At 44.3% G+C, this 25,033-nt stretch overlaps 1 protein-coding gene across 7 annotated transcripts in view; it reads right to left on the bottom strand.

Annotated features, from left to right (window-relative positions):
* Positions 1–23,424, bottom strand: part of TSPAN32 (tetraspanin 32) — a 95,429-nt gene extending 72,005 nt beyond the window's left edge. For 3 of the 7 annotated variants that reach the window (XM_050953734.1, XM_050953741.1, XM_050953740.1), the window contains exons 1-4: positions 23,323–23,424; positions 19,861–19,975; positions 15,956–16,053; positions 6,245–6,319 (exon numbers count right to left, since the gene is read on the bottom strand). In XM_050953734.1, coding sequence (XP_050809691.1) covers positions 6,245–6,319; positions 15,956–16,053; positions 19,861–19,975; positions 23,323–23,388 — 354 coding nt within the window. In that variant the 5' untranslated portion in view covers positions 23,389–23,424. The other 4 variants (XM_050953737.1, XM_050953738.1, XM_050953739.1 and 1 more) reach the window with 4 other exon arrangements.
* Positions 23,425–25,033: the final 1,609 nt, after the last annotated feature.

The raw sequence follows: 25,033 nt of genomic DNA, 5'->3' as shown, positions 1-25,033 counted from the left end.
TGTAATAGTTGACCTAGGGTCTCGTCAGTTAATGTGTTCTCCCCTCAGGCGATCTACTGCACCAGCTGTTTCTGTAGCCCTTCTCCAGGTAATTGCTGCCTGGGGGGCACCCGAAGAGATCCAGACCGATGGAGGGCCACCGTTCACCAGTAAAGCTATAGACCAGATGGTGTCCCAGTGGGGGGGTGCGTCTTCACACCCACCTGCCATATCACCCCCAAAGCAACGGAGTCGTGGAGAGACGGATCGGAATGCTGAAGACCCAAATTCAGGCCATACTTGGAACCCCTGATTACAAGGGGTGGGACCGGGTGCTGCCTCAAGCCCTCATTTCCCTTAATACAGCATACAGCCGATGGCCAGAGATCGCTCCTAAACCGCGGGAACCTTGGAAACCTGCCTATAGTATTTCTCAGCCAGTGTGGGTCTCTATTCCCAATGCCCAGGAACCTGCACTCCACTAGCAGCCACCATCATCACACCTGGCCGGTTCCCTAACACCTATCATATTCAAATAGATGGACGGGGCAAGCCTGACCTGGTCCACCACAACTGGCTTAGTGTTCGGTCATAACAGGCCCTAGATGGGCCACTTTTCTTTTATGTCTCCATAGGAATCAGTCACCATGATTGCCGCCCCGCCTTGAGAAAACCCCCTGGTTGCCCGGTTGAGAGCCTACGCCCTACAGGAGGTCCTCATCGGGAACCTGTCAGATGTCCCCCCATCACACGATTGCATTGCCTGTACAAGACCAAAGGCCTCAGAGGGAGGGTCCTCCTTCCTCTGGGAGTTCCTCCCCCTCACGAACCTGACTCCACAGCATCCAGCTTCAGCCTGCAACAACAAAGACTGGGTTCATCGGCCTCTGTTCATGTGCAACACCACCAGCGAAGATCGAAGACCCAACTCATTCGCCCCTGTTGAGGTGACAGAACCACTCCCAGCAGCCCCCTGCATTGTGTTCTTTGGCTTCTCCAATCCCACTCCGTTGGGGCAGTATCCCAATTGCACCCAATGGTTCATAGGACCTTGGCCTAACTCAAACCCCAAGAAAGGAAGCTCAAGATACCGCACTGAGTTCACCAGGTTTATTAATCATCTTTCAACAAGTACAGTGTTTAACCCCACCCAATACTTATCCACAGCTCAGACCCATGTAGAACTGAGACAGGTCAGAGCCGCCCACCTACTATGGATGGAGGTCGATACACCACCCAGCCAGAAATCCCCCCAGCGAAGCTCCATCCATGACCAGTTTTTACCCTCTTCCCCAAAACAAGTGTGGCTCTGTGGGAACAACATTGCCCGGACTGCTCTACTCGCATTCCCAAAGGGGGTATGTGCCATCGGGCAACTCGTCATAAAGGGAGGAGGGCTCTTTCACCACCGTCGCCCCTTCTTCTCCTCACCATGCAAACGACGAACAGCCACCGCATGACAGCGACTCAAGTCAGCCACCGAGATGGTCATAGGAGGGTACATACAGTTTAACGCCCTCTCCTACAGTTTAACTTTACAGCAAATCCGTGGACTGTCGCTTGGTCTGGAGGCCCTCACCAACATCACAGCAGAAGGACTTTGTCGAACCAGCGACGCCCTCACTATCCTAGCCAACTATGCCGAGCAGAACCGTCTTCTGATCCAGACCATCCTACAGAAGGACTTTTGTGTCGCCTTGGAGGACCTCGATCCTCGCTTTAAAGGACAATGTTGCCTGCGCCTTCAGCCTGGGTGGAACAACGTCTCAGCCGTGGCTGACCAAATATCCTCCCTCGCCGTCCAGATTCGTGAAGAGCGTAAGCAGTGGGATTGGTGGCAAGCTCAGTGGTCCAGCTGGGGGCTGGGGACCTGGGCTCTATCCATCAAGCAGTGGCTTATTACAGTGGCTATTGTTGTGGCCTTTCTGTTGGGGATGGCAGTGGTCAAGCAGCTAATTCATAAGGTTGTGTCAGCCCTGCCTTTGCAGGTGAGGTATTCCTCCATCCCCTTGGACAGCAGCAAACCACCACCTCCATACTACGAAGATGACAACTTGTAAAATCTTTTTTTTCCTTTTTTTTTTTTTTTTTTTGGTCTTTGCATGGGACATCCCCCTCACAGCCCATTCAGGTCGGCCAGGGGGGCATGTCTGTTACAGCTATCCCCTATTCCATTTTGTTTCTTACAGCTGTCCCCAGACTCAATTTTGTTTTCTGTTCTCCTGTGGCCGCCCTTTCCTGGCTGTTAAGTTGTTTACCAGGGCCACTGCCCTTCTCAAAGGGAGGGCCCCTTAAGTTGTTTAACAAGAGCCATTGCCCTTCTCGAAGGGATGGCCACTTGTGCTGCATGCTAAGTGGGACCACTGCCCTGTTCAAAGGGTTAGTCCTGTTATCACCTCGTTGAGCCTGGGCTTGGTGTAGGGTAGGCAATGTCCAGAGCTGCAATCCCTAATGTGTTTTTAAGATCCTGGGCATGTGTCATAGGCCTCATGTGCCCTTGAGTCACCTATTTCACAGGAGTATGTCCAGGCATGTCTCTGGGCTTACCTTCTGTTTTTTCCCTGTGCCCCCTCCCCTGTGACAGAGGGAGCCTATCAGGATTACTGGCGGGAAACTGCCCAAGTTTGCCTTTAAAACCAGACATTTTTGAAACACACCTCAGAAAGGTTCCTGCATTGCTGCCTGGTCTGATCAGCCAGGGGTTCTGGGGGGCCCTTTCTCCACTCTCGTCTTATTTTTGAGCGTACCCCCGTTTTTTGAACGCCCCTCCCCCACGAAGAACGAATTGCTACCTGAGAGATCTCCTGATTCTTGAGACTGTACCGAGCCCACATTGCCTCTTCTGATGTTGCTGCTGCTTCTGCCTTTGCTGCTGCCTTGGGGACTGGTAAGAATCCCTCTGTAAAACTTTCTATACTTTTATTTTATTATTTTAGCTGCTGGCTCTGTTTCCTCAGCACACAGACTCAAGCTAAACCTTGGTCTGTGTCTTAAAACCTCTCTTAAACTCCAGGGCTCTTTGCCGCTAAAAATAAGTTTGTGCCGCTGCTAAGCTCTGCTCCTGTGGGCTTTGCCTGGGGCTCTCTGCTTTCAGCTGTATCCACCGCTGTAGCCACCATCCCTTGGCTTCCTTGGGAGCTGGGTCCTGGACACATACCACTCTGCCCTCTGTAATCTCCCCATAGCATAAGGTGCACCATAGGTCTTGTTTTTTTTAGTTTAATAAGTCATAGTTTGTTAAGATTGTAGAGCTTGTAAGTTTCAACTGCCTTGTTATAGTTTACTGTTTTGTTGCTCCGTATAGTTGCTTGTTATAGCTTTGCTTAGAATTGTGATATTTGTTGTTTTGCCTAGTCGTTGGTTAAGATAGATAAGGTTTTTTGCTGCTTAAATTCGCCTTCCTGCTGTCCCGATCTCTCCCTGAACTTTCCCGTGTCTGTTTTTTCCCCGCTCCAATCTCCCCCTCTGTGTGCTCCTCCGTGTCTCCCTGTTATAACCCTTTGCTGCTTTCCCCCGCATCTGCACTCTCTCCGAATTTCCCAACTCCTTGCTGCTCCCCCCCGCCCCGCGTCTGCATCACCCTCCGAACTTCCCAAACCCCTTGCTGCTTCTCCCCCTGTGAAACTTCCCAAACTGTTTTTTTTTACCTTTGTTTTTGGTGTCTGCTTGTTGCTTAAACCTCTCTCTAGCCCTTCTTTACACTTCTCCGCTGCCCCTCCCCTACCGAAGATCACCATCACACTGCTCCGTTGTCCTTGCCCTGCAGGGCTTCAGAGTCTCTCGCTGCTTCCAGCCGCTCGTCTGCATACCACTAATCACTCACTCCCCACTCTCCTGTTTCTTGACCCAGCCTTTATATTGATATTGTATTGTTGTACTGTAACTCACATTTTACTTGTAATTATAACACCGCATTGGTTGCCTCCACTTTTTTGATATACTTTGTATTTACATTGATGCCACTATGTTACATTGTGTATCTAGCTATTAACTCATATAGAAGCTACCATTTTATTTTGCATTTCTTTTGGGTACACTTTGCATTTCCACACTGTATCTAGAGTTGCTTATTGACTGTACTGTATCCCATTGTGCTGAACCCCACTTGCTGCAGCCCACTATTAGAACTCCCTACACTGTTCAATAAGAAGAACCCCCCCCATCGTTGTCTATTGTAAACACCCTATACACCCCATCCCATCGTATTTCATTATTAAATTCCCACCACTTCCTTTTTTTTTCCTTTAATAAAGAAATTAATTGGAACCCCAGCTGTGTGGTAATTGCTCCCCAAGATCCCATATACCTGCAGGCAGGGACAGAAAGAACCGAAACAACCAGAGAGGACAGAAATAACAAACGTGATACCTAACCACAAAAGGCCATGGTAATGAACTGACACATATGATAATAAGTTGAGATCACTGACATACTAACCTACAGGAAAAGACACTCCAACATTAGTAAAGTGAGGAAATACAAATAAGGAAAAGGGAAAATCCCCTACTGAATATGCATCAAACATAGTGGTGCCAGCGTAACATAATATAAAAGTGGCATCCAGCCTAGGGGGTGGTAGGAGAGAGAGATGTAGTCCTTGGGAGGTGCCAGAATGATGGCCACTGGTGATAATGGGGAAGATGATGGTCATGAGGAAGACGATGGCTAACATTTCAGGTCGTTCTACAAGGGATGGTGTGAGTATATGGATGTGCAGATATACATTCTGGAGGATCCTCTATCTTATTAAGTTGGGGTGTTTGTGACTGTGCTAAATGTATTAAACTATATTTGTAAATCTAAGAGTTCTTATAGTGTCAATGTTGCAACTGTGCACATTGGGGTTCCCAGCTATATAATAATTTGAATAATACTGGGCCTGATCTTGGAACAAGTACCTGTCTTCCCTGACAGTGATAACTGGGGATTCCTAAGTAATCAATAATACATAATCTAAAGATCAGGCAACAGTACTGAACAAAATTTAAAACTTCATGTCATCTTCAAATGTTCAAATGTAACTCATAATAAAAAGCCAGTCTAAAAGCTCAGCGCGTACTTACAGTTTTGTAAGAGATGTGAGATTTGTATGTTCGCAACACTACCACCCATAATGTTGAAGAGAAAAAAAAAGGAATTCAAGCTAATAAATTAAAAATAATTCCCCCCTAAAAGAGAGTAGGGGGAGGGGTTAGCCATCAGCAGGATACCATCAGATTAGAAAATGAAGAAAAATCCCATATTTCTTTAAATTGCGACATCATTGAATTGTTCAACTCTCCCACCCCTGCTACCCTTTGGTTATCATAGCTCCCAGGAACAGCCTGTGATACACAGCTGCCCCGAAAGCCCTTGTGTGGGGGTTTTCCACGCTGTGGTGAGGGAAACTGTCTGTAGTAACTTCCACCACTGTGCACCTCAAATTTACAAGCAGGAATATTTTGGGGAGACTAGCCACCTCACATCACCCCTGCCACTCCACAGACAGGTTTCCATAGAGACAGAGTGAACATGTCATGGAGACAGTACTCCCCTGCAAGGTGAAAGGTAAGATGGGGAATTAAACATCAAACTCTGACTTGCCAGTTTCTTCATTCAGTAGATCACTTTGCAAGGGAAAGATCATCTCATTCCCCTCCTGACAACTCCACTACTTGATTCTCAGAATGGTCCATTCCGCATACCACCCAAAGGCCTGCACAGACCACTGTGGGTTCATGGTCAGCCTGAGAACCACTGTTCTTGTAAAGATGGTCTTCCAAATGAGACCCAGTGCAATATCTTCCTGAGTTTACAGACAATCTGAAATGACGACTCCAAGAGCTGTGAACTAATCCCCAATTCATTCATTTCAATGTGATAGCGACCCAAGAATGATATTCAAGTTGATGGTTTCTCTATTTCATTGCTGACAGTTTTAAAACATCTAGCTAATGTGTTTGTTTGTTATCTCCTGACTATCATTGCTGATAAAGGAAAATTCAGAGTGGCCAGAACCTATCCTCAATCTTTTTGCAAAGCTCCCAACTGACATTAGTAGAAAGTAGAACTGGCTGAAATTGAAAAGTCTGAGACACAAAAGATGGCTATTGAAAGGAGCAAACATTCTGGCAAAATGTTTATGTCCTTCTATGTTTTTTTAAGAAATTATTTGAAACAAAATCTCCCCCCCCCCCAGAGGTGTTTCTTTTTTGGTAGCAGTCACTGCTATAGGATCACCATCTGGTGACTGGTTCTTGGTATTTCTTAGTAAGAAAACACTTACCTCACTGTTGTTGGTGTATCTCCAGAATGCAGCCTGTATCAGTGCACAGAAAACAATGGCAAAACAGAAGAATCCCTGAGGATAAAGAGAAAGCACTTACTTGCAGCATTTCCTCTTACGGGCTGAAAATATTTATGTGAAAACACAGTAGGAGAATAAGTTAATTACATTGGCTTTGGCAGGTTTAATGCAAGTCACAGTTAAAAGTTAACTTCTTTTAAACAACCTTCAAAATCTCAATCACTTAAAGGAAGCCAGCTTCACAATAGTTTTAATATTCCCTGGCAGGGACCATAACTGCACAGTGGCCTTTAAGGATGTTCAGCAGAAGAGCATGTTGTGTACTATAGAGTTGCTAACCTATTGCTTCAGGTTCTACCAAGAAAAGTGTGAAATTAAGAAATTAGATTTAAAATATGGTTCTATCCTGAAGTAAGACTATGTGAAAAACTGCACCTTCCTACTCAAGAGATCCAAACTCCCCGTGTGTGTTCAGAGCCTGTCCGCTCAGTAGAGAGAGAAAAATATTACCAACTCTACTCAATAACACCGCAGAGCCAACAGCTATGAAAGAGTGAGCGGGATTCTACTCTGGTTTGTGTTTCAGAGTTGTTAATTAAGTTCCAACTGCAAAACCAAGCTGATTTTTACTCCAGTGGGGGTTGTGCAGGTGTAGGACTGCACAGGTGTAATCAAGGTCAGAAACTGACCCTGAATAGTATGGCTAGTGATAATGATGAAGAAGGATGAAAGGCTGACTTTCCTATTCTTGATGAAGTTTACAGGGCTGGCTGTTAGAAAAGCCATTTCTTTAGTGCAAGAAAACAAACCAAACCAAACACTTTATCTGGAGATTGAGTGAAACGTGGGATGCCTGTCATGAGAATGAGACCAGTAGATTCTGCTTACCGAAAAGAAACATGACAGTAAAATATTTAAAGGCCAACGGATCTTGAAGTTGAATCCAGAATTTTATTGAAAACTAACATTTTGTGAAAAATTGTCAACATTTTAAATTTTTCTACCCTTTTTTGGAAATTTTTCTATGGCTTCATTAAATGGATGTTTTAATTGACATGTTATAAAAGTATGGAAATTGTATGGTGGGCCATGAATGCTCACAAAATTGGGGGGTGAGGGCTCCAGCTGGGGGTGCAGGCTCTGGGGTGGGGCCCAGAAATGAAGACTTCAGGATGCAGGAAGGTACTCCGGGCTGGGACCAAGGTGTTCAGAGGGCAGGAAGGGGATCAGGGCTGGGGCAGGGAGGTGGGGCATGGGAGAAGGTCAGGGGTGCAGGCTCTGGGTGGCGCTTACCTCAAGCAGCTCCCAGAAGCAGCGGCATATCCCCCCTCTGGCTCCTATGCGGAGATGTGATGAGGTGGCTCTGTACTCTGCCCCATCCGCAAGTGCCGCCCCTTCAGCTCCCATTGGCCTTGGTTTCTGGCCAATGGGAGCTGCGGGGGCAGCACTTGGGAGGGGGGCAGCATGCAGAGCCCTCTGGCTGCGCCTACGCATAGGAGCTGGAAGGGGGACATGCCACTGCTTCTGGGAGCCACGCGGAGTGGGACAAACCCCGACCCCGCTCCCAGGTTGGAGTGCCAGAGTGGGCCAAGCTCCAGACCCTGCTCCCTGATGGAAGCTCGAGGGCCAAATTAAAATGTCTGTAGGGCCGGATGTGGCCCCTGGGCTGCAGTTTGCCCACCCCTGCTTTAAACCATGATTTGAGGACGTCAGTAACTCAGCCAGGGGTTATGGGTCTATTACAAGAGTGGGTGGGTGAGATTTTTTTGGCCTGCAATGTGCAGGAGATCAGACTAGAGATGATCACGATGGTCCCTTCTGACCTTAGAGTTTATGAGTCTATGAGAAAAGGTTGAAAATGCACGCTGTTACTGACAATATTTCAGGCTTTCCAGGGCAACTATTGGACACCATGGATTGTGAGGTCACACAGTGTCCAATAAGCAGCAGAAATATTATAACATGCCACACTTCCAAAGCCTAAAACTATAAGGCAAGTAGACAGAAATGCTGCCATGTGTCAATACAAAGAGCTATACAACGTGATAGCTTGGGGAAGGAGGCTGAGCTATAGCAGTTAAACTTCCCTATGGACTAGCCATCACTAGTTCTTGATTTCTTTGTAGGCTTTAACAGAGGAGCTAAGAGAACCTGCGCCAGAAGTGTGACCCACATGTGTCCCTTTGCCAGTGGAAACAAAGCTGGGAATCGCAGCAGTGAGTGAACTGTTTTGCTGTTTGACAGCTGCTGCAACGAACTGCAACAATGTGCAGAATCTCTGAAGAGCCCAGGAGGAGTGATGTCATGGGTTCTGAGACAGAGCCAAAGACAACACTGCCCCTCTATGCTCTCCTTTCTGAAGGGACAATTCTCCACAACTCCACACAGGACTCTCTGCTGCTTTTACACTCCCCACAACTGGATCATAGCAATAAAACTGACTGTATAGTGGTGAAATTTTAACCCTTGAAAGCAGAAGAGAACTGGAGTTAGGAATGAAATCTAGAGGAGAAGTGAAGCGTACCATGCTGTTCCAAGACCTGTTCCGATTACTACTCACTAGTCAAATTTTTCATTTTTTTCCTCACAATGTAAAAAGGATGTTTAAAAAACAAACAAAAAACACCAACACTTCTCATGAAAGATTATCAGCATTATTGAAGTTACCTGTTTTTGATGATATTTTCCAAGGTATTTTAACTCAAATTTTTACTCAATGCCAATATGAAAATATTGTTCTTAGAAAATGAAAAAAAACATGATTATGAAAAAGGTTTCATGAAAAATTTCAATAAAGATACTGAAAAAAAATTCATAACCTCCCCTCCCTCACCAAAACTGGTTAATTTTGAATGCTACCAAATAGAAAGAATTTCAAAATGTGGCACAAAATCATTTTCTACTCCCCCCTGCCCCCACAACCAATTCTACTCCTCATAAGAGTCTCTCAAATGTATCAGATTATTATCTAGTTTAAGACGCTTCTCCACATCTTCCACCATGTCTGCCCACTCCTTTGCCTGTCAGTGTCTGCTCTACCAGTATTTATTTTCTGTATTTTGTTGCCAGTACTGAAATTTGCACCCTGTTGGGAGATCTCCCTCCATCCATTCTATGATATATAATTATGTGACTCCTAGAAGTACTCATAAATGAATTACAGGCTGCTTGTTCATTTCCTATCCGGAAGGTTTATAATTATATTAGAAAATATTCTTAAAAACAAGTAGTTATATTTAAATACAAACAGTCAAAGTTGCCTCTTCTTAACACCTCCCCCCCCCCGATTCTAAGACTGCTATGAGCGTGTTGCAAGACGATGCAGTACATTTTCTTTTACGAGATGTAGCACATTCAGCCCCATCAAATGCTGTCACTGAGCTAATAATCAATTACTCCTTTATGAATTACCTTGTTTTCATTCTTGCTGCAAGGAACAATTTGTCTTCTGTAGACTTGGCAGGATCCATAGAAATGTCTTCCCATCCCCTGACTGGCCTATCTTTTTATCTACCTTTCTCACGTTCGCCCTTCAAATAAAAATCTTGCTAGACTTCAGCTTCCCTTCTTATTCAGTGCAGTCAAACTCAGATCTTATGCTGTATACAATTAATGGCCCTATCCTCAGCTGTGGTGGGGCTGCTTTGCACCACTCAGCTAATGCAAAACACCAGCAGAACTGGCAGAACCAGCCATGGAGGGTCACTTTGGATTAAGAAGTATCCTCTGGTGGCAGAGACTGTTCAACAGCTCCTACAACCCACTCCTGTAGCCAGAATAGAGGCTGCCCTATGCCCTAGCAATCCCCAAGTGCTGTAACAGCCCCTTGGAGATATGGGAAGCTAAAGTAAATTAGATATGAAGGCTGCTCTCATGTCAGGTGACTGGGCCCAACACAGTGGTCCAGGATCAGGGGAGTGGTTAGGCTGACTTCAAACTATCTTTGCACTCTTCCTCCTGAGCTGTGCTTAAACACTCCTTGACCACAGTCAGGGCTGGCTCTATGCACCAGCAAACCAAGCACGTGCTTGGGGCGGCACATTTTCAGGGGCAGCATTCCGGCCATCTTTTGTTTTGTTTTGTTTGTTTTGTTTCAGGTGGCAAAAGCCTAGAGCCGGCCATGGCAGCAGCAGCACGTTGAGCGCAGGGGTGCCCTGGGGCTGCTGCGGTTTGTGCCACGGGGGAGCAGCGCCCACACCTTGTGGCTGGACTGGGCTGGGTCCGAGCAGGGGATACTCAGGCTAGGGCTGCCCCACAGGGCACAGGGCACCGCCTGCAGGTGCTGCAGGGCGACTGCCCCCCAGCGTCACAGCCGGGCTTGGGCGAAGCAGCCCGAGGAGCCCAAGGACTGCAACAGGGTGGCCAGAAGCAGCAGCAGCGGGGTCATAGAGGGCGGGGTGCTGCCATGTGGGGCCCACGTCCCGCTCTCCAGGGCTCCACTCCCTCTGGGGCTACCCTTCCCCAGCTCCTCAGCCTCCTGCCAGGGTGGTCCCCCGGCTCTGCCCTCCCAGGTCTCGGCTGGTCCTGGAGGTGGGAACCCTAGCTGGAAGGACCCTGGGCTGAGGTACGGCCTGGAAGCCCTGCTGCTTACCCCGACCCTGCCAGCACTGGACCAGCTGGAGGCGAGGGGGGAGTGGCTGGAGTCAGCACTGATAGGGGGGAGCCCAGTGCTGGGACAGTAGGGGGTGCGGGTGGGGTGGGGAGCCCAGCGCTGGGGCAGCAGGGGATGTGGATGGGGGGGGACACTGGTGGGGGGGGGTGAGAGCCCAGGGCTGGGGTGGGGGGACAGCCAAAATTTCTTTTTGCTTGAGGCAGCAAAAAACCTAGAGCCGGCCCTGACCACAGTCAATATATTTACAGTACAGTTACATTACTGGACTTTTATTTCATCACTTGTTTAATCTGTACAAACAAAAAAAAATTACTTCCCCGGTTTTCCATTGACAGGAAGCAGTATTCTGGTTTTTGTCTTTCTCCATATCTACTAAGAAGCCGATGAGTCTGTCTGCATGAGAAATCAGTTTAGTGCTCTCTAACTGAATGCAGCAAGAATTCTGTGTAGTGGTGGCTCTACCTGTGTCAGTTTCTTCAAGGAGGCACTGCAGCTTTAAATCAGTCCAGGTAGATTAGTGCATAATTGATGCAAGTACAGGCTCAGTCTAGGAAGCAGATGACTGCTAAAGCAAGGCATCCAAGTGCACTGCTGTACTATTATGAATCCCTAACACACTTGCCTACAATTATACATCTGGGACCAGTAAAGCAAACAGCTTATGCTAAATCCCTGCCATAGTGGTACGTCACTCTAAACCACACTGAAAAGCTGAGCTGGATCAGACAAGGACTGAGGATTTTTCTTCTTGATCACTGGGCTGGAACCAGTCTTTGGAATAGTTTACTGGTCCTGAAAACATTCTGTTCTGGTCTAGCAGTGTTTCTAGCCCTAGAACTTTCAGTTATTGGATTTTTAAGATGCACTGTTTTGATTACATATTACTTTCTTTCTCTATTTTTCTCTCCCTTCCTCCGCACTTTTGACAAAACTTCAATATCCAGTATCTCAAGAACTGCTAGAGTCGAAGATTTTTACTTTATACTAGCCATTCTAGAGAGACTGCTATTTCCTTTCCTCCTCCATTTCAATTTTGACATGGCTTCAAACACTAACAGAATAATAGGACATTTAGATTCAGTGATATGCAGTGTGCCATTGGAAAGCAATGATTCAAGCTTTGCCAGGGATATCGTATCAGTTCTTATCCCTCACAGTTGATGAGACAGACCATAAAACTCTCACCTGCTCCTCAGTCGAAGATGATTTTTTGGACACTAATGCAATACCTCAGACCACCATTTCCAGTTCCCTGGTATCACAGCAGTCTCTGGATATTAACCTAATTACATATGCAGCTCCTAGTTGAAGATCTGACCACCACCCCGTGCTGCAAGGTTCACTCACACTATTTGTAAATGTCAGTGGGTATCATACTAGGGCCTGTCTACACTGGGGATATTTGTAGTGTAAATACAACAGGGAAATCTCTGGTATAGATGTGCTGTACCCGTATAAAATGAGGCTTCCTTTCAATGTGACTTACCTTGGTTTCAAACCAGGGTAAGCCACACTACTGCAAGCCCTGTATCACTACTTGTATTATACCTCAACTCAGGGTGTGTCTACACTGCAGTAAAACACCTGCAACTGGCCCATGTTGGCTGAATTCAGGCTGGGCTGTGGGGCTATAGAACTACAGTGTAGATGTTCAGGCTAGAGCTGGAGCCTAGTCTCTGGAGCCCTCCACCCGCTCAGGGTCCCAGAGCCCAAACATCTACACTGCAGTTTTGTAGCCCCAAAGCCCATCCCCTGCAAGCCTGAGTCAGCTGACACAGGTCAGCTGCAGGCATTTTATGGCAGTGTAGACATACCCCAAGAGGCCCCACAACCCATACTGGGACCCCTATCATGCTAAGCACTGTACCCACCCACTCTGTAGAGGTTTTACAATGTAAATAGAAACGACAGCCAAAGCGCAGGATGGGAACTGAAGCATAGGTAGGTAAAGTGCCTAGCTCACGGGTCACACAGTATCAGAGATAGGAACAGAACTCTGGGCTCTTGGCTCTCAGTCCAGCATGCTATCCAATGGACCACATGTTGGTAGTCTATCAAAGCAGTTTATCTACAATAGACGTGTATAGAGAGGTCCCTATGACTTTTCTTTGACTTTCACAGATATAAGAACACCAATACTATACCTTCCTCCTCTATCTGTTTGATTACATAATTAAATCCTCTTAACAAGATCCATTTTGTACAGAGAGACTTTTGTACAACAATAATTAACGAAGAAGAAAAGGCCAGTACATCAATAAACAAAAAAGCTACAGAAAAGGGACTTTAGACTTTTTCTGTGAAACACATTGTAACATAGGAACATACTACAGCACTCTGAGATCGGGTCTGGGAACTGAGTCTCCTGAGTTCTAATCCTAGTCCTTACAACTCCTCTTCCCTCTACTGATACAGGTAAATCATGTAATCTATTTGCTTTCATTGCCTACTGGTACATTTGGGATCAATAGAGGTATTATGAGGATTAGTTACCAAAAAGCACTTGCATGGATAAACACACACAGAGAATTAACCTGTGGGACTCACTGCCACAAGATATAAAGGCCAACAGTTGAACAACATTCAAACCAGCATAGGACATTTATATGAACAACAACAACATCCCCTGCTACATTATACGCATAGAATAAAAATGTATAAGGGACACAAACCCTGGAGCGTGTTAGCTAGCTAAAATTTGTGGGGATTAGCAAGGGATTTCCTCTTTGGACAGATAATTCCACGGTTGACTATTAAGGGATTTCTTGCACCTTTTTCTGAAAACTCTTCTGCTAGCTACTGTCATCGAGCTTTCTTCAGCAAGAGGACCTCAAGGCTTAGCTGCTAGGAATGAGCTTCCAAGCTCTTGCAGATTTAGCAGGACTCACAGCTCATCTTCTGAGAGTTTGGCATTGGCTAGGCTGGTAACCCTTTTTGTCTAAAAAAACTATTGTGATTTCTAATTCATGCACTCATACCTGTCGCTACTGTTCCCTCATCTTCCCTACTGTGCTTGCTTCTGTTGGTTGCGGCTTACTGTCTAAATCCTAGATTCTGTGCTTTCTGGGGCAGAGACTGTGTTATTAGATTGTACATTAGGGTCCTAACCCTTGTCTGGGTACAAACATCATAAAAATAACAAATGATGTAACTCATATATGAAATCTGAAGAAGTTGATTGAACATGACATTCCCCTCCCTTCTGTCACTCAGCAGACATGCTGGCTCTGGACTCAGACTTTGACAATTAAAACACAGGACAAGTTTAAGTTCACCACAGAATGAACAGCAGTAAACTGGTTTGCAGAGCAGTGGCAGCGTAAGACGCTGGTGAGAAGGGCGGCAGTACAATCTGACCTGACCTGTCTGATAATGTTCTTCCTACTAGAACTATGGAGGACAACTAGAGAGAAAGACAGACAAAATGGTGGTGAGAATGTGTCTGAAAATACTGCAGCTCATATCAAGCTGCAGGCAACGTCTCTCTTATTTTAAGAACTTGACGCCCTCTAGTGGTGCAGCAGGGAAGAGAGGATTAGTACATAGTTTGTTCAGTTTGAAGGAAACCTGTAGGACTGCTAGAGTTTTTCTTCCTTAGAATGACGCATTTCTGGTTTCTTGTTTGGGTCAACAGGAAGCTTAGACGTTACCTCTCCCCCCTCCTCTGCCCCAGACACACTCACAATGGATCTAGGTAAAAAGAGGCACCCTGACCCTGGGCTGTTCTGTCTTCCAGGGAGAGAACGGGTAGTGCAAAGGACTCCACCCACACTGCAGGGTTTATAGTAGCAGACACACACACGCACACACACAATGACTCGAGTTTACTGGTGACTCCCAGCCTTTGCAGTTCACATTCAGGCTTCCCTTGAGTTCACAGACTATATTACTACAACATCAGAAAAAGCACATCCCCCTGCCCCTGTACTCTACTAGGCACTTATTCCACTGCTATCCTCTCCCCCGTCCTAGATGCACACACCCTGCTCTTGTCTCCAGCACTGCAGGACTGTCTGATGCCAAGGCAACTCCATGTGTGAGGCTTAAAACAAACAACTGAGGGAGGATCTAAGAATCTGCTGCTGAAACGCACACAGCCTCCATCACCAGGGCAAAAACTGCCTTCTGGTCTCCCTGCCTTCTCCTTGTGCAGAAATGTTATTTGTTAATATGCTTGGTGCTTTACAAGACACAAGATGAATGCCTTGAAGAGCTTAGTGCCTGAAAGATGAAAGGCAGACAGTGGATGCACTGGGAATCCCAAACGAAGCAAAACAGATGGCTCAAATGTGTCGCCTGATGGGGGCTGTTTTGCTAGAGGAGATTGGCAGGAATGCCCCAAATGATTTGACTATGTGGTTGACACATTTTGAGGAGAAAATATCCATTTCATGCATATACCAGCTGATGAACTCCAATTAGTTTTCCTTAAAAGTATGAGTTAGGTAGAAAGCTAGCCTCTACAGCATGCTAAAACTGGTAACGCAGTCAAAACTGGGCTGGTGCCACTAAATATTCTAAGCTCACAATCATCATGAATATACACATTTACAGAACACTTCATTAAATTGGAGTTAAGATTGCTATCACAGGGCAGAACACGGGACTTCAAAATCAGATCCAAATATCAGAAAAAACAAAGAAATGCTTCATTAAGGACACCCTACAGAAGAATATTGGCATTACAAAAGTAAACCAAAAATAATTGTTATCATCTTGGCAGATAAGCACCTCCCCTTGACCCCAATCAGAGGCATATATAAAAAGCACCTTGAAAAATCAGGTCACATACAGATAAAATCATCACCTGGAATCACTTTGAGAGGTTAGGCACAGCCATGCCTTGAAAAGCAGCAGGCAATCCCTACCCCACTGTGTGCATGATGTGTGTCCTGGAGCACAAAGCAAAACAACTAATCAACACTACAAATGCCACATGTAACTGTCGATAAGCCAACTGTGGGGAGCAAGCTGGATACAGACAAAGCCTCTTCCCTGTATCTCCACATCGTGGTGTTATCACCCAGTTTGGAAAAGCTGTTCCCTGCCCACCCATGCCCCTCTAACCAAACACTTACCATTGCCATGAGGCACACTGATTCTCTCACTGTGGCAGCAGTACTCAGCGAGGCTGCGAGGACCAGTATCATGCTCAGACATATCCCGCTGTAGAATGCTGGAGGAAAGGCACACATTGGAGTTTTAAAAAGACATAAAGCCCTAGCTGCCTTTCTTTCCCCTTAAGCAGTGTTGGGCCCCCTTTGATAAGCAAGCTCTATAAACTAAAGCTCCCAGAAGAGTTTGCCTTTCATGAGGAACTTCTGGATTTTTGCTCCTCAAGCCATTAGGCTGGGAAGTCTGAGAACATCACAGAGCTAAAAATCTTGGCAGGTAGCGCCAGTCCCCTCTCACAGCAACAGCACAATAACATTCCCCATCCTGTCCCCAAACCTGCTGAAATCTTAAGGGAGGTGGCATAATTTTGTGTCAGGACAGAGATTTAAGATGTAGAAACTGAAGACATTCTGCTCTGTCGACCCTGAAAGGGAAGGACTGTGTTAAAGGGTGTACAGAAGAACAGCCATATTGGGTCAGACCAATGGTCCATCTAGTCCAGTATCCTGTCTTCCAACAGTGACCAATTCCAGGTACGTCAGAGGGAATGAACAGAACAGACAATCGAGTGATCCATCCCCTGTTGCCCACTCCCAGCTTCTGGAAGTCAGAGGCTAGGAACAACCAGAGCATGGAGTTGCATCCCTGACCATCTTGGGTAATGGAAGTAATCTTGGTAAATTGAGTTAATGTCTTTATTAAAAGTTTATAGTACTAAAATGACAAGAAAAACCAGGAAAATGCCCTCTCTCTGGGCTTGACTGTATGAACACTTAGTTTGTGGCAAGCTGGTGTGTAAATCTACCTAGCACTAGCCTGGCATTGGCACTGTCAACAGGATACTGGGCTAGATAGATCTTTGTTCTGACTCAGTATGGCCATTCTTATGCTGTGCACTAAAAGCTTTGATATGGGATAGATCATAGTGCACTAGGAAACTTTTATTGCACAGCAACAGGGTCGACAAAGACACAGTGTGCGGCAGATTAGTATGGGGCAGATTTATACCCCAGTTTGCCATGAACTAAGTGTTCGTATAGGTAAGCCCTGTGTGTGCAGTGAAGAATAATCAGAGTTAAAATATGAAGGAGTCTGCATGCTCATATTGGATGTGGCTCTAATATAGATCATGGAAGACCCTTGCTCTGCAGGGTACAGTACAGACAGTCTCTGCCCCAAAGACCTTACAATCTAAGGCCCTGGTCCCACAAACACTTGCCTATATGCTTAATTTTATGCACGAGTCGTTCCATTGACTTCTATGTGACTATTTTTGTGTGTGAAGCTAAGCACATGCTTAAGTGCATTGCTAGATCAGGCTCTAAAAATGGACAAGATACAAAGGGATTGGGTCGCAGAAGAATGCAACAGACTTTAAACTTATCCAGTGTTCATCTTTATATGGCTTACTTGTCTCACCACACTACGTTTCTAAACCTTTGTGCAGTGTCCCCCGACCCTTTGCTCATAGTTCCAGCAGAACCACATGCCCTGGAAACATGCCAGGCCACCTTGCTATTTTCACCAGAAGATCACAAGTTCCCTTTGCAATTGTCTCTGTGTTCAGATAAAGATCCTACTTAATCACAGGATACTGAACAGGAGCATGAGTTCCAGTACCCACTATCAGGAGCTTATGCATTGCTAATCTTGCGCAACAGTCGCCCTCTATTTCCTGGTCACAGCAGAGTTCTAGCTGACACCCAATGGGGTAAGCACTGATGCTGAAAGCTCTTCACCCAGAACTCACGTCTAATAACACACCACACTAGTACTCTAAAGGTGTGTCTATACTACCCAATGGATCGGCGGGCAGCGATTGATCCAGCAGGAGTCGATTTATCGTGTCTAGTCTAGTCTAGACGCGATAAATCAACCCCCAAGTGCTCTCCCATCGACTCCTGTATTCCACTGCCGCAAGAGGTGCAGGCAGAGTCGATGAGAGAGCGTCAGCAGACGACTCACCATGGTGAAAACACCACGGTGAGTAGATCTAAGTACGTCGACTTTGGCTACGTTATTCATGTAGCTGAAGTTGCATAACTTAGATTGATTCCTCCCTCTGCCCCCCCCAGTGTAGACCAGGCCTAAGTCTGGAAGTGAAGGGGCTTTAGATCCACCAATTATAATATTTAACTGTAGCCTGGAAGCAAGAATACACAGGAGGGTTTGACTTGCTTAAGTCCAAAAGTTAAAACCCTGGGAGAGTAATAAAGATAGGTGTCAGCCCAGTAGCCATAATAAAATGGAGGGAACCGAAAATCAAATTAAAAGAAAAAATGAACCTCAAATATTGTTGAATAAGAAAATCCTGATATGTATCCCCAGAACAAAAAACAGAGGCAATCCGGAGCATTTTAACGTCCAGGTGGTTCTTACCTCCCCACTCCAGTCTTTCTTACTGTCCTTTTCCCATTTAATTTGTTTAAGTTTTTCTTTTTGCTAGCTTAGGTGCATTGATCCTTCCCTATGACCCTTTCACCTATCAATGTCTGACATAAAGCTAGTCACAGGCAGCAACTCCTGCTTGTGATAGACAACAGTTGCTGTTCCAGGAAGAGAGGGGTTTTGGGTTTTTTTGGGGGGGGGGAGTTGCACTTCTCTCTCTCTCACACCTATCGTTTCTATATTCTGCCTCCTTTCCTCCACTTTTCTGTTGTAGTCTCTTCTCTGATTTTCCTCTTTATCTCCCTCTCCTTTCCTCCTTTAAGAAGTCACCACATGCTGTAAATGGAATGAAGATGTGGTTCCAGGCTGGGGCAGCGTGGCTGGGACTGTTTTTACATGATAATCACACCGTTCCAATTGTGCCAGTGTAAATTCAGCTAAGGTTGCAGGTAAGGAGACACTGAGCTCTTCCATATTTTTGTTGACCACCATTCTGTTAGATCATCTGCAGTAGTTTATGCCTACTCTCTTCATGGGATGTAAATAGAGTGAGGGCACAGCTGGCTGCCACCTGAAATTGAATCATGGTTGGTTTATGAGCCAAATTCTGCTCTCATTAAAACAGATGTAAAACTAGACTAGCTCCACTGACAAGAGTACAGGTACAGTACTTTGGATTCACTCTGTGGTAAATGAGATCAGAATGCAGCCCTAAGTATTTTTTTCAAGCATCAATGAACATTCATGTATCACTATACTTTTTTCCCTTGAACTCTTCCCAGTCTGTCCTCTTAATTCTCCTCTCTGTTCCCCCAATTCTTTGTCTGTATTTTTTTGCCCTGTTTGTTCCCCAAGGTCCTGATTCAGCAAGGTGCTTAAATGCGTATGTAACGTTCAGCATGTTACTAGCCCCATTCACTTCAATGGAACTACCCACATGCTGAAAGTTAGGTACATGCCTTGCTGAATTCAGGGCCTGACCCCCTCCATCTTTTTCTTCCTGCCTTGCTTACTGTCTGTTCGCCTATGTCTCTCTTCTATCCCACACAAATATAGATGTCCAAACTTTTAAAGGGCCCCATAGATTGTGTTTTATAATGTGCTTCTCTCTGTGGTCCTACCCAGCCTCTCACTTCCATTGTGAGCTCTTCTGAAGCTCCGCCCATACCTTTGGGCTTACTTATAGAATATTTATCACCCTACATGCTTTGTCTGTAGTAGATGAAGCATGAGGGACAACAGTGGACTCAGCAGCGTTGAAGCACAATGAACAGCATTCCCCCACCAAAGGGCCAAGCAGGTGTTTCTCATACAGAAAAGAGGTACCTTGCCTCTGTAGTGGTAACACTACATACCTAATTGGAATCCCACTTCATGTGAAGTCTCTGAATTTCCTTTCATTGCACCCTAATTTTACATAGCTCCAAAGATATTGGCCCTCACAGGACATCTCAATTGGACTAAAAAATGCAACACTTACCTACGTTGTGGAAGATTCTATAGGGGTTAGCCTCATAGGAGACACCACTGATTATGCTGAAGTGAGCCCCATAGCGGGTGATAACGGTCATTATGGTGACTGCCAGCCCAAGCAGCTGAAAAACAGAGATTTTACTGAGGAAGGAAAGTAGTAAGTGCAGGATTCACAGAACAACTACTGCAGATCTTATTAAATGCTATCAGGCATACTCAGATACTTCGATCCATGCCCAAAGAAAAACAACCTGTTCCCCGAGAGAGTTAGTTTACAGTATATACCTGAAAGTCACATGTGAAGGGAATCCCTGGGCCCTTTAATAAACTCTTTGGACAGTACTGTATAATTACTGCATATGAAACCACTCACTTTATCCATTGGACTCTGCTAGCAGAGGAAATTGTAATCATTGGGGAAAAAACGAGGAATCGTGTTTTCACAGACATCTCTTTCAATGGATTTACATTGCACCAATTCTTGTAGTATTTAGATACCAAATTCTGACATGTGTGCACGAGGGGGATATTATTAGCTTCAAGAATGGTCCTGGGTCAGATTGCATTCTCTGCTCCTGCTCTTGAGCAATTTGTAGTGTCTTCTGGAAAGCGGAGAGTAGCTTATGTGTATTGTCAGCAATGCTAAGGAAAAGCTAGTGTAAACAGATGAGTCTTGCATTGTGCTTTAAGGCTTTATCTGCACTAGACTTTTTCCTCTAAAATTTCCTAGTGTTGCTATCATTTCAGCTCCATCAAAGATAATGCTACTGTAGATAAGACACTGCGTGACCATCAATGTTTTAACCACTGTTTTATCTAACCTGCTCAGAGCCTGTTAGATGGTGGCTGCCTGACCTAGGCTAGTGCTCCCACCATTGCTACCAAGAGTAGAGCTGAAATAGTCATAGCAACAGTGGGGAAATTTAAAATAAAACAAAATCCTAGCTTAGCAAAGCTGAAAGAGACAAGACAGGAGTTCATCCTGATCTCTGGAGGCAGGGTCCTCTAGATTCAGGCTTTCCTCAGAATGCCTCCTCTCCAGGTTCAATTAACTTTGTTCTGGGAGGATTCACCAGCTGCATTACACGCATACAAAACCTTTAGAATCTGCAATATTTTCCAAATTCACAAGAAGAATCCTCCTCTCACAAAGGGACATCCTGGAAACTGAAACTCTACAGTGGAGAATCAGAAATAATCATGTATGTGTTAAACATTACACTTAACTATTCTAAGTGTAACCCTATTACCTTTTCAGATGATGACCAACAGATTTTGCCTAAGAGGTATAGTTTAGTAGATGAAATATACTGCGACCCGAAGAACCCCTCAATGCCAACTGGCAAAGGGTTCACTCTTCTTTAACAGCAACTCTTAGCAGTCCTGACATACTCATTACACTTAGCACACCGCTTTCTAATATATATCCATAAAGAATATAATGTAAGGTCTCTAATAAAAGCTTATGTCATACTGATCCTCAATTGGTGTGAGATGTCTGTACAGGTGATAAAGAGTTGTGTATAAGTATTGAAAATATGTTTTAAAATCTGTGTTCAAGGCAGAGCTGATAAACAGGTTTTGGAGACACAAACAACAGTAGCTGGTCTCATAAGAGCCCACCTTGTCTAATATTCTGGGACCAACATGGCTATCACAACATTGCAAAAAGACACCAGAAACTAAAGTGAACCACAGAGGATCATCTTGACTCTGGGGAGGAAACAACGGATTTGAGGGGAATATAAGGGGAAGGCAAAAGGCAGTACACTTTGCATTCATGAAAGAAAGATCCCAGCCACGTTGCTTGGAGATGCTGGGAGATTGCTTTAGGTGAGATAAACTACTTTAGATAAGAGTTTAGTGTGTTAAGTTTAGACTCTAAGAAGCGTGTTATACTTTTTGTTTAATATGTAACCATTTCTGTTTCCATTATTACCCTTACTCCATATCTTTTAAATCTTAATCTTTGATAATAAATTCATGACTGTTTTCACTATAAATCTATCTCAGTGCTGTGATGTTACATAAGAGTTGATCCTCAGCTGAATCGAACAAGCTAGTGTGGACACTGTCCCTTTGGCTAGCAAACCTGGTATTTCTGTGAGTGTTCACCAGTTACGGGCTGGACACTGCGGGAGTACTCCAAGGACTCAGGGGTTGAAATGTACTTATTACTAACTTGCACAGAGAGAGCAAAGCCTGCAAGGCAGTGCTTAGGTTTATAGAAGCTGGTGATTTCAGGGAGCTAAACTACAGCAGACTCAGACTGATTCACACTTAGGGCAGGTAGCAGTGAGGTGCCTCATAACCTTTGGTGCCACTTGGAAGTGCCACATATACAGTAACAGTTTTGCCCAATTTCAGTACAATAGAACTTAAAACACTCATGATCGTTTAGACTGTTTACAACTGAGAATCTGTTATACATACACAGTAAAAGGGTTGGTCCAGCTTCAATCAGCTCAGATTTCCCGCAGAAATACCAATCTAAACAAATCCTCATGACCTCACTATTGATACGTGTTATTGTCCGTATCCATATGTAAAGAATACAAATAAACTAAACTTGAGCTAAGCACATCCCCCTTCAACAGGTTTGAGTGCGATTCTACCTTGAATAAGTCACATACTTCATAGGCACAATGACACCCCTTCTCTGAAGGGAGAACAATGTATTGCAATAAGAGCTGGTCAACAAAGTTTTGAATTTACATTTTTTTCAATGAAAATTTTTCCAAGCTTTTCCCCCCAGTCTTTTCAACCAACTATAGAAACGAACTTGTTTCACTTCAATATTCACTTGTTTTCCTCTCTCTCTCTCTCTCTCTCTCTCTTTTAAGGGGAGCTAATCGTAGTGCAGTCATCCCAAAACTCCTTGGAAGAGTTCACCAAATTTCATCACATTTGCTTCTCCCCAGCCACTCACCCAGAGCTATAGAATTACTTCTGGTTTGCAGTACAGAGTCAGAAGATTCCAACAGTTACATTCCATCCAATATCTGTCTCAGCAGACAGGCTTCTGTCTGACTACAAAGATGCTGTTGCTTATCCAACACATTTTAAACCACCCACATCTCAAGAAATTGTTCATCCAAGTGCAATAAAAAAATTTTTTTTAAAAGAGAGAAGCATGAGAAGATATCCCTGTCCTCATCTTAAAACTACCATGTCTGATGACAGAAACAAATTTCTTACTTAAAGGCTAGTTTAGAATTGTGAAATAGTTGCATTAGAGTGACACTTGAGAAACCAAAAGCTTATCGCTGACAGAAGGCAATGCTGGGGAGCAGCGATAACAGTTCAGGATGCAATAATTCATACAGTTTGCTTCTTTCACCATAGACTTTTTCTGTTCTAAAATTGAAATGAGAGAAACAACTTTTACAGTTCCTTTTTAAGAAAGACTTTTAAGATGGTCAGTTTACTTATCCCAAGTTCTGTACAGGTTCCCACTTCTGGTTGTTACCATGACAAAGAGGCTGGTCACTAGCAGCTGGCATTTGGTGGTCCTGACCCAGTGTCTCCGTCCCATGTTATCCTCTTCTCACTCAATACTGGCAGTCAGTCCCTGGAGAACAGTGCTTCAGCTAAGCAGAAGCTCGCAGTAGTGCATCTTGGGAAGTGTAGTCCTACTACAAGCTGACACACCTCTCCCAAAATGGATTATTATTAATAGCACTTTTCATCCAAGGCTTTCCTTATAATATTTTTATTATTAGGTATGAATATGAGCTTGAAATGAATCTTTTAAGAATAATTTTAAAGAATTTAAAGGAAGTCAAATTTGTTGAAATACTTATCAAAATAGTGTTTGACATTTGTCATTTTACTGACATCCAGTGCTTTGGTAAATTAATTTTTTTCAATAGCTATTTTTATAACGTTTTTGATAAAAAGAAGTCACCAGGAAAAGAAAAATTTTGAAAAAATAAATAAAGTTCCACAAAAAGCTTTGGAGTTTTTGAAAAAAAAATTCATTGATTGCTGAAAATCATTTTGTATGAAAAATGTCACCCTGCCCTGGATAACAAGATATTACTTCCCTCACCCCAAAAATACAATCCTCTCTGAGTCAAGAACCTATTAATATCCAGATTTCTGGATGAGAGAGAAAAACATTTAAGAGCAATTCTATTCAGAGAAGTGATTGTGTAAAAGTGGTACCATCTCATGCAAAAGATCTGTTGTCTGTTATCTTAGTGTGTAATGCAAGTGACTACTTTCTTTTACTCCCATTAGTGCTGCAGACCCATATGCAGTTATGAGAGAGCAATCTTTTTGCATTGTCTATAAAACTGTTACCAAATTCCAATCACTTGCACCTGTGCAAACTCTCAAAAGGCAATGGATGTTGCAGAGTTATCACTGGAAACAAAATATGAAAAAAACAGAATTACTCAAGTATGTCTGAGGGTAGAATTTCAGCTACAGAACCTTTATTGCTGCCGATGATATGGGAGAAGGAAAGAATCCAGGTTAACTCTCAGACCTATAGTTGTGTTTGCAGGGCTGGCAGAAATAAAACACCATCTTTCTAACTGAAAACAGAGCATACTCAATACGGAAATTAGAGACAAACATGGACTTCCTCCTGTACACTTCCATCTTCACAGAGTTACCTCTCAGAGTAGTGCTGTTCTTCAAACAGTAAATCCAAGTTTATATTTTCCCTAAGCAAATCACAATGAGCCATAAGGACAATCTAGATGCAGTGTGACACCAGAAGAGGATGGAATCAAAACATTCAGAATGAAATTCACTCATGTGCAGAGGGTCTTTTCTAATTAACATACACTCATAATTCTTAGTTTCAGGGACAGATTGATGGAAGAGAAGGGAAGGTAACAAATATAAAAATCAATGTCTTCCTTTTCTGCTTATTAGTTTTACAGGTAACACAATATCTACTTTGGTTGGCAAGGCTGAAAGGGACAGAGAGGAGGAAACAAAATAGGGAAAGAACAGAAACCACATGATACAAAGAGAAAGAACATCAAAGTGAAAACAGATTGCACAATGATTGCACGGGAAAACAACGTGATGTTACATCATCTCATGTGCAGCAGTATTTAGTAAAGTGAAAGCTTTCTTGTGGGTTTGCAACCAGGAAATCTTGCAAGATTTGAATTAAATATGCCCCCACTGTTTGTGAGAAGGTGATCTTTGGAGAAAGGAAA

The sequence above is a fragment of the Gopherus flavomarginatus genome, chromosome 5 (genome assembly GCF_025201925.1).
Source record: "Gopherus flavomarginatus isolate rGopFla2 chromosome 5, rGopFla2.mat.asm, whole genome shotgun sequence".
NCBI classification, from domain to species: domain Eukaryota; kingdom Metazoa; phylum Chordata; order Testudines; family Testudinidae; genus Gopherus; species Gopherus flavomarginatus.
This window is presented reverse-complemented; position numbering and strand designations above follow the sequence as displayed.